The sequence below is a fragment of the Magnolia sinica genome, chromosome 6 (genome assembly GCF_029962835.1).
Source record: "Magnolia sinica isolate HGM2019 chromosome 6, MsV1, whole genome shotgun sequence".
NCBI classification, from domain to species: Eukaryota; Viridiplantae; Streptophyta; class Magnoliopsida; order Magnoliales; family Magnoliaceae; genus Magnolia; species Magnolia sinica.
Window position 1 is genome coordinate 102667619 of NC_080578.1, and position 13849 is coordinate 102681467.

The window sequence follows — 13849 nt, forward strand, 5'->3', positions numbered from 1 at the left end:
AACGTAAATTGTTCAATAAATTTAATATATATAGCCCAAGAGTCAGTTTGATCCACTGGTTAAGAGGTCCACAGTTTGCAAAACAAATATATAGCTCCAAAAAACCTGGCTAATGTTTTGTAAACCAACCCAACTGTTTCCAACATTGGGCCCATATGCTGTGAACAAAGCCCTAGCTTATAGAGTTCACTGCTTTTCCCAGGCCAGAGAAGGGCTTATACTGCTCGCCTTTGTTTTGTTTTTTACACATGCGCACCCGACACACACCCACGCACGCCATAGTGGGATTTCACCACCTATGGGTTTCGAACCCAAGACCTCGTGTTGAAACTCCTCAGAGTCTACCTACCACTGAGGCAAGGACTAGAAGCCAACTGCTCGCCTTTGTTTGATATGTTCATTTAGCACCAATACAAACTACAACTACACCAAAGCAGAAGGGCCACTATAGAAGCTGAATGGTACCCGAATCCATTTACGATCCCGAGTTTCCAGACACATCGCACTTCCGCTCGGGTCGAGGCTGCCACTCAGCCCTAAGACGGATCAAAAGAAGAGTTGGGAACCTCTCGCTGGTTTTTGGAATTCGACACCAGGAAGTGTTTTCACACCATCGACCGACATCAACTCATCCCAATCTTTAAGGAAGAGATCGACGATCCCAAGTTCTACGGCGGATAATTCAGTGTACCCCATGAAGTAGGGGTGCACACGGGTCGGTTCGGTCCGGTTCTGGGGTGAAACCGGAACCGAACCGTTCCCAACGGTTATAGGATATTTGGAACTGGAACCGGACCGTTAGCACCCTAGAACCGAACCGCAACCGGACCATTAAAACCGATTCGGTTCCGGATCGGTTCCAGGGTTCTGGGCTTTTTATAAACTAGCCCAATTGCATGTTTTATTTTATAATCTTGCCCATGTTCATTCGTGTTGTGATCCATTTGATGAATGGTTTAGATACTGTACAAGGTGTGTTAAAATACATTTATGGAAACAATCAAATGGTGCATTGTAAACCATAAATCATGAATCAAATATGGAACAATCAAAGGGTTCCTAGTTCAGTTCCAAGTTTGGTTCCAGGTTCGGTTCGGTTCGGTTTAGTTCTACCTACCTCCAAACCGAGAACCGAACCGATGTAATCAGTTCTTTGATTTTTGGAACCGGAACCGGTGCACTCTAGAACCGGACCGTTTGGTCGGTTCCGGTCCAGTTCCACGGTTCTACCGGTTCGATGTGCACCCCTGCCATGAAGCACGTGGGTGACCTCACAATCTCACCCATGAAAGGGAGTTCAAAAGTCTTGCAGAATGCGTATCATGTTCCAGGATTGAAAAAGTACTGCGTATCATTTTAGTCGCAGGCCCATAGAGTACTGCGTTGTTTTATTTTAAAATCATACATTAACTTCCGTTTGAATATGATTTGAATTCCGATATACACTCGCCGCCCATGTACGTCTCGGAACCAGAAACGAAAGGCCACGCATCTCAATACAGTTGTTTATTCACATCGTTCAGTGCAACGCCTTCATTGCATTGCACCGCCTTCAAAGAAAAAACCCCCTTTTCTCTCTGGTGTTTCGAGAGAGCATAGCGCGTTTCTGTTGCTTCATTCTTCTTCTCCGTTCGGCTTCCACTCTGTGAAAGAGGAGATCGTTCCTCTCCGACAACATCTGGAACGTGAGCCTGGATGTTCGCAAAAGGGTCTTCAGCTACGTCGAAGATGCCATGAACTTTTATGTTGTTTCATCCTCAGAAAAATCAATCTTCTTTTCCCGTATACACATCATTCTAACAAAGTTTGTAAGACTAGGTAATGTATTTTCTATCCTTTGCATTTTCAGGGACAAAATCTGACCAATGTTTTTAGTTGACAGTATCCAATCTATGTTGTGGATATACATTCTCTCCATGTACCTTCTGTTGTTGGAGCAGTCGAACAAGATTGTGGAGACAGTTCTCTCCTGTACCCCTACAAAGAAGGTGTAGCATGCAATACACCCGATTCCAATTTTCTTCAAATGGAAATCTTGATGACAACCTACATATCAGAAGAGTATCCGGGAGATGGATTCACCTCCCGACACCTTCGACATGACTTCTGCATGTCATACAGTGTGGGAGTAATGAACTCCACCGACCAATATTAACTTTATTTCATATATTCCTATAAAAGACACTGCTGTCTTCCATATTCTTCCACGAAAAATTTTAAAGAGAGAGAGAGAAGTAAGTTCTGAAAATATTTTGTAGTGTTTCTATAAGATCCAGAAGCTTGTTGATTGTTGAAGGTAATATTCCATCTTTTTTCTTACATGATTTAAAATGCATCGATCTTTTTCACATATGGCTAATAGGATACATCTTCAATCGATTATTTGTATTGATTGTATCTACTGTACTATTTGTCAATGTTCATTGGCTGTGATAGATGTCTGAAGGACTAACATATTATTTCACTTTCTGATTCAAGGAGGTGCAGCTTAGAGGAACAGGTGGTATTGTTTCTTCATACTATCGGCCACAATGTACGAAACCGTGTCATTGGTCATCGGTTTTCAAGGTCTGGTGAGACAGTTAATCGTTATTTTCATAGAGTTCTTGATGCTGTAATTGGACTGTATCCCGAATATGTGAAGTTCCTAGGTTTACATATTCCGAAAGAGATATCCGATAATCCCATGTGGTCGCCATACTTTTAGGTAAAACAATTTGTATTATAGATGTAAATAAAATGAAATGTGTGCTAAATAGTAATTAATAACCTAAAATTCATAACAACTTTCTTATAGGATTGTATTAGGGCACACTATTAGAACTTGTATAATTCTTCTTTCAAGTAAACAGGGTCTGTAAAATTCTTTTCACAACAACCAGGATTTAAATCCATCACTCGGATGGGTAATATTATGTCAGTTTGGGTTTAAATGAAGGGTCCGTATCAGGTGAGAAAGCCTATGCTTAATTTGTAGAGAGAATTTCAATTTCTTTTCTTTTCTTTTTTTTTTGTTTATTAATTCCATCTTAATTTTCATATGTGCTATTTTTACATCTATACAAGTCTGAAAAAACTGCTTCATCAGTTAATGAACATCCAAACTGACGTTAATTTGGTTTTTTATCAGTACAAATGGGGAAATACTATGTGGTATTTGTCGGTAGGGTGCCTGGAATTTATGAGAAGTGGGAGCTTGCTCGGGCACAAGTAGAGGGATTCAGTGGGTGCAGACACCAATCTTTTAAATCCTACGCATCAGCTATGACAAAGTGGACGAGATTCAAGATATGAATTTTATTTTCATATGCATTATTCGATTATTTTGTTGCCTATTTTTTGGTTATGACCAGATTTATACACCATATCATATAACAAATTAACAAATGGACATTCGGGTTCAATGAATGTAGGTCACACTGCAGAATGTTGGATCTTCCACCAATCCTACAGCTCCATACAGGGCGTCAGCAATCACAAACGAAGGCCTCGCCAAAAGAGTCGAAAGTGAATCTGCTTCGTTTCATCGTTTGGCTTCCAGTGACGAAGATGAAGTTGGGGTGCACCTTCTTGATCAGCTGAACTTAGAGGTCAATCGGGTTGGTACGGAAGCAGGGATTATGGATGTCATTTTTAAGGTTCTTATTAGAGTGGTGCTTATATACGCAGTGATTTCATGGTTTGTTTCATCTCTATGATGATAAGGATGGGAACAATTGCTTAGCTGGACGATTAGAACATGAAACACATACATCTGGGGACTCAGAAATATCTTTTTCTGATTTACCTTATGCTATACTCTATTTTTTTCAACTTTTTTGTTTTTATATTTTTTTTAGTTAATGGACATACATAATTAGGTATTTGTATTAAATGTATTATGTTTCTGTTATGTGAAACCAGGTAATTATTTTTTGTTCTGAAGTATCTGTGTGCTGTGGACCGCATGGAAATTGGTCGGTGATCTGTAGGCCACACCATGACATATGTGCTTCATCCATTTTGATTGTCCATACGACACAATAGTGATACGATATCCACCACCTAAATTGTCCTAATTTCCATTGTACTGAATATTTGATATCCAATATTATAAAATAAAGACGGACTTAGCCCAAATGAAGGGCTCATACAAAAATCAGCTTGATCCAGATCTTTTATGGCCCCAAAATGTTTTCTAATGGTGTTGATTGATTGAACACTATATCTTTGACGGTTTGGATGAAACACATACATCTTGGTGGTGCCCCCAGAGCATCGAACACCATCCATTGGGTGGTGTTAGATTTTAGTAGCCAATCCGTGGTCCACAGCAACTATTGTATGTTGTCTGTGTTATGAAGTTTTTGCACTGGAGATTCCATTCCTTCAACAAACAGTGAATTAGGGGTCGTTTGGCACCTTGGATTGGAGGGGATTGGAGAGGATCAGAGGGGGTTTCAAATCCCCATGGTTGTTTGGCAGTATAAAGCAACTGGGGATTGCCAATCCAGGGGGTTCCAATCCCCTCTTTGAGGGGGTTTGTAATCTAAGGTAAGAGCTTGGATTACACCTAAAATCATTTGAATAGTTGCAGGTATAAATGTATGTCATTGTACACTATCATTCTACTGGGCACATGACCCACTAACGATGATCAGCACCGTCCAAACATTGTTCATGTAGATCAGCACCGTCCAAATATTGTCCAGCACTGTCCAAACATTGTCCATATCAATCAACGATTAAAAATCGTTGGTTAGTCACTCAAACATGATCTTGTGCTTGCGGTCCATCTGAGACTTGGAATTTCATCACTTTTAGGCAAAACATATATTTTAGCGGGCTTATCACAACCATAGTGTCAAAAATTATATATCTCACTAATTGGGGATATTAAAGTTGATTTAGTAATTAAATTCAAACCCCCGTGATTATACCATGTATAGGTATTTGTTGAATTAAAGTTGATTCACACTCAAGGGTACCAAACACACCGAGAGGATTGCCAATCCAGGGGGTTTCCAATCCTGGGGGTTGCGAATCCAGGGGGTTCCAAATCCACGCTCCCAAACAGGCCCTTAGGTATATCCGCTGATTACATTTCTAAGGTCACTCTGTAACAAACATTCTGCTGATCAATGATAAGACTCATGAATACAGTATACAATGCTCAGAATATACGTGTTGTACGGTATTACATTGCAATACAGTCCTATACGCCAATCCAAACACGCCCGCACTGAGAAAACTCTGTGAGTCACGTCATGATTTATGTATTTTATCTGCTCCGTCCATCCATATTCCCAGATAAAAACCTTTTGGGGGTCATAAAAGTTCTAGATCAAGCTAATCATTGGTTTTTCCCTTCATCTGATCCTGTATGACCTGATCAACAGATTGGATGTCAAATAAACAGTACAGTGGGCCTTAGGAAGATTTTAATGGTGGATATCCAATCACCGTTGTTTTCCTGTGGTGTGGTCCACCTGAGATTTATATCCCTCTCAATTTTGGTATAAAACTCTAAAATAATATGTAAAAATGGATAAACGGAATGGATGAAACACATACATCATATCGGGGCCCACAGAGCACCGACCACCAGCCACGGGGCTGGTGGCAGGGGGAGTAGCCAATCCGTTTCCCGACAAAAGAGCTCTATTTATTCAACGCCGCCTTCCTCGATCAAGAAAGAGAGAGAGAGAGCGCCTCCTTCCTCGATCAAGAGAGAGAGAGAGACAGAGAGAGAGATGGGAGATACTAGTGAGAGTTCAAACCTGGAAGATCCGTACGGTCTCCTCAAGATCATGCGGTCCACCTCCGAGATGGGAGCTACTAGTGAGAGTTCAAACCTCGAAGATCCGTACGATCTCCTCAAGAACATACGGTCCATCCCCATTCCTAACTTACCTCCACAAGCTGAGGTGCAGCAACCCTACTACGTTCTCTCCAAAGACATTTCCCTTAATCCCTCTAACAACACATGGATTCGGATATTTCGCCCCCAGATTTTGACACCAATGGCCCCTCTCCCCATCATTATCTATTTCCACGGTGGCGGTTTCGTCATTTTCAGCGCTGCATCTGCTCTCTTCCACGTGGCATGCGAGCACATCGCCAGTCTTGTACCTGCCATCGTCCTTTCGGTCGAGTACCGACTAGCTCCCGAGCACCCTCTCCCCGCCGCGTACGATGATGCGATCGAGGCCGTCTGTTGGGTTAGAGACCAGGCCATCTCCGATCTCCACCGCGACACGTGGATGGTCCCCGATCTCGCCGATTTCTCGCGTTGTTTTCTCACGGGCTCAAGCGCCGGCAGCAACATCGTCTACCACGTGGCCCTGCGGGCATTGGATCTGGACCCTCCGTTCAAGATTGCTGGAGCGATCGTGAACCAGCCCTTCTTCGGTGGGGTTCAGAGGACGGAATCGGAGCTGAGGTTGGCCCAGGATCGGATCCTGCCCCTCCATTCCAACGACCTGATGTGGCGCCTGTCCTTGCCGGCTGGGGCCGACAGGGACCACGAGTTCTGCAACCCGATGACGCCCGGGTCCTACCACGATCGGGTCGGGTCTCTGCCGCCGTGCTTGGTGAAGGGGTACGGCGGGGACCCGCTCGTGGACCGCCAGCGCGCGTTCGTCAAGATGCTGGAAGATCGTGGGGTCCGTGCGGTGGGCCAGTTCGAGGAGGAAGGGAGCCATGGCGTTGAGTTTTTTGATCCAAAGAAGGCCCAGGACCTCTTTACGGACATCAGGGATTTCATCTTGTCAGTCAGCAGTGGGCTGTGAGTGTCCCTGCCTGAGGTTTGGTTGCGTAAGCGCACCCCTCCGCACGTGCCAACCTGGCGCCCTTGTGAGGCATCTGAACCGTTCATGACATGCGCTGGATGTTGCAGAGGACAGTAGGCCTACTGCCACACTCCTGTATCATAACAACAGGATAGTTCTACAAAGATAAAGGGGAGCGGATTAGGTGTTACCCTTTCTGTGGGGCCCACCTTGATGATGTGTTGTATATCCACGCCGTCCATCAGTTTCTGTAGCTCATTTTAGACGTGGTCCTAAAACATTACGAGCAGATCGAAATCTTAGGTGGACCACACCAGAGGAAAGAGTGGTGATTGAGTGCCTCACCATTAAAAATTCCAGAAGGCCCATCGTAGAGGTTTTCTTAATGTTTATTTGCCATCCAGCCTTTTGATAATGTCAAGCAGATATGGATGAAAGGAAAATACAAACATCAGCTTGATCCAAAACTTTTGTGACCCACACAAAGTTTTTAATAGTCATTCATCGCTGTTACTAGTGGTGTGGTCCACCTGATATTTTTACCTACTTAACATTTGGGATTGCGTCCGAAAATGAGATTTAAAAACAAATGAACGGTGTGGATATACCACAAATACATCCAGGCAGGCACAACATGGTAAGGACAATATGCCCTACAAGGGCATGTTTGATTTTTGAAGTAAATGGTAATTATTAGGTAAATAAATAATAATTACTTAACAGAAAATTATCTCATCGTTTCCTGTGCCTGAACTTTTTAGCGTTGAAATCGAGGATAGTTGCCAAAAGAATAAAGGGCCTACTGTGATGTAAGTAATGTATTAACATTGCTTGTCCTATACATCAGCCTCATTTAGGCCATGAACCCCAAAATGAGGTAGATCCAAAGATCCAATGGACCACACTACAGGAAACAGTGGAAATTGAATGCTTGCTTGCCGTATAAAAATTTACGTGGCCCTTAGAAGTTTTGTATGAAGTTGATATTTGTGTTTATCTCTTATTAATGTTTTTATGACTTAATGAACAAGTTAGATGACAAATAAACATTAATGTAGGCCTAATAAACAAAATAACTTTTAATGGCGATTGTTTCCTGTGATATGGGTCACTTGAGCATTACATTTGTCTCAATTTTGGACTTAGGCCCTAAAATCTTCTGATAAAATAAATGAACGGTATGGATATGTAATGCACATCATAGTGGGATCCACAGATGCAAGACAGCTTTTTCGAACCAATTGTTGAGATTAAAATGCATTTGAAATTTCAAACACGGGGACCTTTTTCAAGGGTATTTCCCTGTTCCCTCCAAATCAAACAGGCACAATCAGCAATAATGTCGTCCTCCCAATGATGTTGTATTTGGAATGACTTCGAAATCAAATCTGCACGTGAATTGAAATCCTTGCATGAATTATTCAAATTGCAATGGAATTAAAATTTTATGTTGATGCTTGTGTTGCATTCGAATCTCTCATCTATGAGAACGTGAAGTTAATTAATTAAGGGGTTGTAATTTTTTTTACTTGTCAACACATTACGCTTTAAAAGAATTTCAGGTATAATCGGTTTATATGATATCTGGTTTGGCTTTTAAGTGATAATCTGTTTACATGTAAATAAATTATGTGCTTGGCTAGCTTGTAAAGTGCTTATAATGAATAAAGTATTCAAACCATGGACTTTTCAAAATCTACAAAAATCACATAAAAAAGACTTGATATCTAGAAATTTTGAACAGTGGATGTCTCATCATTCTCTCAAGAGCATCAAGGGAAAAGATAAATATCAACTAGGCCCAAAACTTTTTTAGCCTATTAATGGTCAATCACCACTTTTCATATGGTATGGTCCACCTGATAATTGGATTTGATTAATTTTTTAAATCATGTACTAAAATGATCCAAAAAACAAAAAAAAAAAAAAAAAAAAAGAGGATAAATGGTGTGGACACAAAATAGATACAACAAGGTAGGCCCCACAGTATGGGCAGCACCGTCTTGAGTGAGTCCAGGACTCCAGGGTCTCACCTAATCCACTCCCTTAAAAAAGAGCTAAAAAAGACATTTTACACACATTACACTGAATTCACACAGGCGCACACAAGATGACCATCATCGGATACATCCAAATACAAGCCGCCAAACGACACCTTATTAAAAGGCTAAGGCGTCCCATCGATGCTAGGCTGGTGCGCATGTAGTGCATGGCCGCGGATTAGATACGGACAAGGTCAGTAGCCAACGGCTACAAAAGTGTCGTCTCCAAGCTTCGTGAACCCCACCATGATGTCTACCATGATGCCTGTGTTGTATCCATACCGTCCAACCATTTATAGAGATCATTTTATGGCATGAGAAAAATAATGAGATAGATTTAAAGTTCAAGTGGACCCACCACAGAAAACCGTGAGATCAGTCACACCCACCGTTGAAACATTTATAGGGCCCACCATGATGTAATTTTTAAATCCAACCTATTCATAAGTCAACATAGACATAGATGAAGTGAAAACCAAAACATAAGCTTGATCGGAAACTTCTGTGGCCCCTAACAAGATTTGAACGGTGGATGTCACTATTCCCACTGTTTTCTATGGTGGGGTCCACTTGAACTTTAGATCTATCTTCTTATTTTTCTCATGCCATAAAACAATATCTCCAAATGGATGGACGGTATGGAAACAACACATGCATCATGGTGGGGTCCACACAGCTTGGTGACCTCACTTCAGTAGCGATTTGGATACTGAACTTGTCAGTATCTAATCCGCGCCCGCTTGGGACGGTGTGAACCCGAATTTCTACACCTAGGTTTACTGCACACATGTAAAGCCCTGCCCTTGGCTCATGCACACGCAATAGTGTCTCACGTGCAGGAAACATCCTCGGGAAAAAAAAAATGGACTCATCAAATGTTTGTGCCAGATAGTGTGGCCACCTAACAGAGCATAGATCTTGCACACGTGTTCATATCTGCTTGATGCATGAGTACCATCCAACTGTTGTACCTGTTGTATCCTAATTTTGAAATTTTGGGAAAGCCAATCGGAAAATGACATGTGACATTGAACGAGAGAGGAATGAGAGAGGAAGTTGATTAAAAAGATCCTTCAGTGCCAGTTTGGAACAATGCATTAGAGTGATTTAGAAAAGATGAAATTAAATTTAGGTAATGAGAGGACGGTCAGTGGTGTCCAAGAATTCCAGTGGATTGGAAGAGGCTGGGATGATCTGGGTAATCTGTTTGGATGGATAATGGGATTCGGCCCTCCTCCAGCTGTAAACTGTCGGAAGTATTTAGAAATGCAAGCGTTTTTCAAAAGTGGGCGTCCTTAGCATTGCTGCTTCCTACCGTGTGGTCCACTGCAGCCTTCGATCTACCTTTGATTTGGCCCAATTCTCTATACTAAATGGACCTTACGTACGGACAGTGTGGATCAAAGTTATATATCACGGTGGGCCGCTTGTGAGGCCGCCTGTGGTCCCATCCCGTATCCCATGTTGTATCAAGGGACGGAATAAGTCTGAAGGACGAATTTCATGAATCCCTTGGGAGGCCAGTGCAGTTTACGAGGTGTTATGCGCCAGAGTAACATCCAGCCATCCAAACAGGCCATTGGATATAAATTGGGATCAAATCCCACTTAATACCATCCAGTGCGTTGGGCGAAACACGCCCTCAGAGATTTTTAGCCCTTATGGCAGGTTCACGATTGACGTAAATTTACTTTACACGTTTACGCTACACATCAAAGATGGTCAATAAAACGTTATAATTGATATACAAGAAGCGTGGTCGAACTATTCAAAATATAAAATACAACCGAGGGTAGTAAAAACAAAACCTTAGCTGACAGAAATGAAACAAGTAGCCAACAAACGTTCAGATGAGGAACAGTAGTAAAAGAGAAACGTAACAAGAGAATGATCAAGAAAATTGCATTTTGACTACTGTAATCGTTGCAATTAATGGAACAAGAATATGTATGAATAAGCAGCAACATAAATTTATAAATAGCTGAGGAAATCAACAAAGAAAAGCATCTCATACCAATCAAACCAAACAAACAAATCTTATCAATTTACTTTATCTCAACTTATCCTAAAAGTAGAAGTAATCAAATAGCGTTAATTCTTAGTTATAATCTTTAATTGTAATCTAAGTTAATGTTCCTATGCTGGATTTGTTCTATATCCAATATCAAGCAATTCTTTCAAGAGATGTATTATTGCAATCGCTCTTAGTAATCGAATGTGAGTTCTTCATTTTGTTTACTTTGCACCGGTATTCTAAAAGTCATTTCTTATGAAAGGCACAAAGTAACCCATCTTTGGATAAGAACCCAACTCTCTGATTATCTCCTACTCTTATAAACTTCTGCAAATGATCCAGTAACGGAGTAAGCGACCAATCTTCTCGTAATTTGGCCATATAATATCTACTTATTTTGGCGCTTAAGGTCAAAGTTGATCGGTTTGGATCGAGCAGCCGTTGTATCGATTCTGGCACGCCTGCATAATTAAAAACAAACCTAGCAGCTAACACCAACCCGTTATTAGTTGAGCCCTCCAATGTTAGACAAATCCAGCCGGATCATTAACTTAGACTTGCCACACCAAAGGGAGTAACGAGGGACATTGAGGATGGACGCCCAATCTAGAAATTTCTAGATGGAATGCAGGGTCCACCACAACTTGTATATGCCATCTAATCCGCTCATCAGGTTTGCCCCACCAAGACCAAGGGACCCACCTAAAGTAGAAATACTTCAAATTTAGTTGTTCAACAACAAGTGAACATATTGGGTGTAGGCATTGGTTGTGCATTGCGTGTGAAGAGTAATGGAAATCATTTGCAAGTTCTCAAAACCATACTGTATATGCCTATTTTCCTCATTTAGATATGTACACTTTTTTTCTGCATTTAATCAAATATTGATGAATACGAGACAACCTACTCAGATGTTGATGACAAGGCTATGACAATGATGACCACGACCACCCATATGACATCAAACGACAATGAATGGTAGTCGAGGCACATGCAGCTCCTGAATTTTAGCTTGTATTTTATTTAGTAGATAGCAACGTGAAGTTGAATTGTATTTCTTTAATGCACTTATTTTATGTGAAATCATGTCTTTTTCAATCGTCACAAAAAAATTCTTCATTTCAAGGGAAAGACACCTAAATTAGCTCTTGAAAAGCTATTATAGACACAGTACAAAATAAGCCTATTCAAACCATTGTTTGAATTCTCCCGTACTATTGAAATATCTCCGATATTATCATTATCTCCAGCTTGGCAATACCAATAACACCGGTAGTATTAGAAATTCCCAGCATTAACAATGTATTGCCAAGTACTACCAACGAATAGATATCACCAATATTTTCAATTGTATAAATTCTAGTCGTCACTTGTATTGCTAATGTATTGATATCGCATATGTATCACCAATATTTTCAACTGTGTATATTCTAGGTGATACTTATATCACAAGTATATCGACGATATTTCAATAATATCGCCAACGTACATATATCGTAGAAAGCTTGTTTATTAAAATTAAAAAAAATCTATTTCAATTTTTTTTTATGAGCACATTGTTGTATACAGTTTTCAATTTGTCGTTGTTAATATTGATAATATCTCATTATTATCATCATCGCAACATGCACAATATCAAGACCACAATATTTTATTTCCTTTACTATTGTTGATGATTTCTTTGCAAAATATCACGAGTTGTCGATATTCTGCAATATCGATGGATGTTTGGATGGATGATTGGATGGTTAAATGGGATGAAGAGGATCGTTAAGACTGTTTATTACCACGACACATGCTTTTAAACCCTCATTAAATGGAAACTTATTGTGTACATATTCTTTTTGCAATATATATATATATATATATATATATATATATCCTAAATATGCAAATGTGTTTATTTTATCATCTCTTGAAGTTTCATTGAAAATTCTACTGTTTTTCCCATGTTTTCTCACATTTCTAGTTATCAGCTATATTATCATAGATATCAATATTGTTTCCATATCCCCGACCACCGAAACTTGTAGTCGATACCAATACTTCAAACACTGATTCAAGCATATCTTTTTTGAATAGAATATATAGCAACTCCAGCATTCTTAGATGCTCTTAGGCCATGTTTGAATACTTGTATTCAAGGAAAAAGAGCAGAAAAGAAAAGATATACTCTCTGGCTCGTTCATTTAACTGGAGGTGTGTGGGTGTGTGTGTTTCAGGGTACCATCCCTGGTGCTCTAATCCTTACAAACCTTACCACTTTGGAATATGGACAGTGACAAATCCCGTTATTGACAATTTCTTGGCCTGAAAATTTCTTCGAAGATTTTCATATTTTGAGGTTTTCTCAGGATATTATCAGAAAATCTCACTGAAAATAAAATATTTAAAAACGTAAATTGTTCAATAAATTTAATATATATAGCCCAAGAGTCAGTTTGATCCACTGGTTAAGAGGTCCACAGTTTGCAAAACAAATGTACAGCTCCAAAAAACCTGGCTGAAGTTTTGTAAACCAGCCCACCTGTTTCCAACATTGGGCCCATATGCTGTGAACAAAGCCCTAGCTTATGGAGTTCACTGCTTTTCCTACGCCAGAGAAGGGCTTATACTGCTCGCCTTTGTTTTGTTTTTTATTTTAACACATGCGCACCCGACACACACTCACGCGCGCCATAGTGGGATTTCACCACCTATGGGTTTCGAACCCAAGACCTCGTGTTGAAACTCCTCAGAGTCTACCTACCACTGAGGCAAGGACTGGAACCCAACTGCTCACCTTTGTTTGATATGTTCATTCAGCACCAATACAAACTACAGCTAAGGGCCACTATAGAAGCTGAACGGTACCCGAATCCATTTACGATACCGAGTTTCCAGACACATCGCACTTCCGCTCAGGTCGAGGCTGCCACTTGGCCCTAAGATGGATCAAAAGAAGAGTTGGGAACCTCTCGCTGGTTTTTGGAATTCGACACCAGGAAGTGTTTTCACACCATCGACCGACATCAACTCATCCC

General features: G+C 40.7%; 1 protein-coding gene and 1 long non-coding RNA gene across 2 annotated transcripts; one reads left to right on the top strand and one right to left on the bottom strand.

Moving 5' to 3' along the window:
* Window positions 1-229: 229 nt before the first annotated feature.
* LOC131249341 (uncharacterized) lies at window positions 230-13630 on the bottom strand. The gene is made up of 2 exons (XR_009172795.1): window positions 13572-13630; window positions 230-341 (listed from the first exon to the last, which is right to left on the bottom strand). It is a non-coding gene; the product is annotated as an uncharacterized LOC131249341 (long non-coding RNA).
* LOC131249337 (probable carboxylesterase 8) lies at window positions 5636-7304 on the top strand. Its single transcript, XM_058250022.1, has one exon. The coding sequence runs from the start codon at window positions 5733-5735 to the stop codon at window positions 6768-6770; it is 1038 nt and encodes a 345-aa protein (XP_058106005.1). The 5' UTR covers window positions 5636-5732; the 3' UTR covers window positions 6771-7304.
* Window positions 13631-13849: the final 219 nt, after the last annotated feature.

Coding starts and splice junctions, on each gene's coding strand:
- LOC131249337 (XM_058250022.1), top strand. CDS start 5,733: ATGGGAGATACTAGTGAGAGTTCAAACCTGGAAGATCCGTACGGTCTC.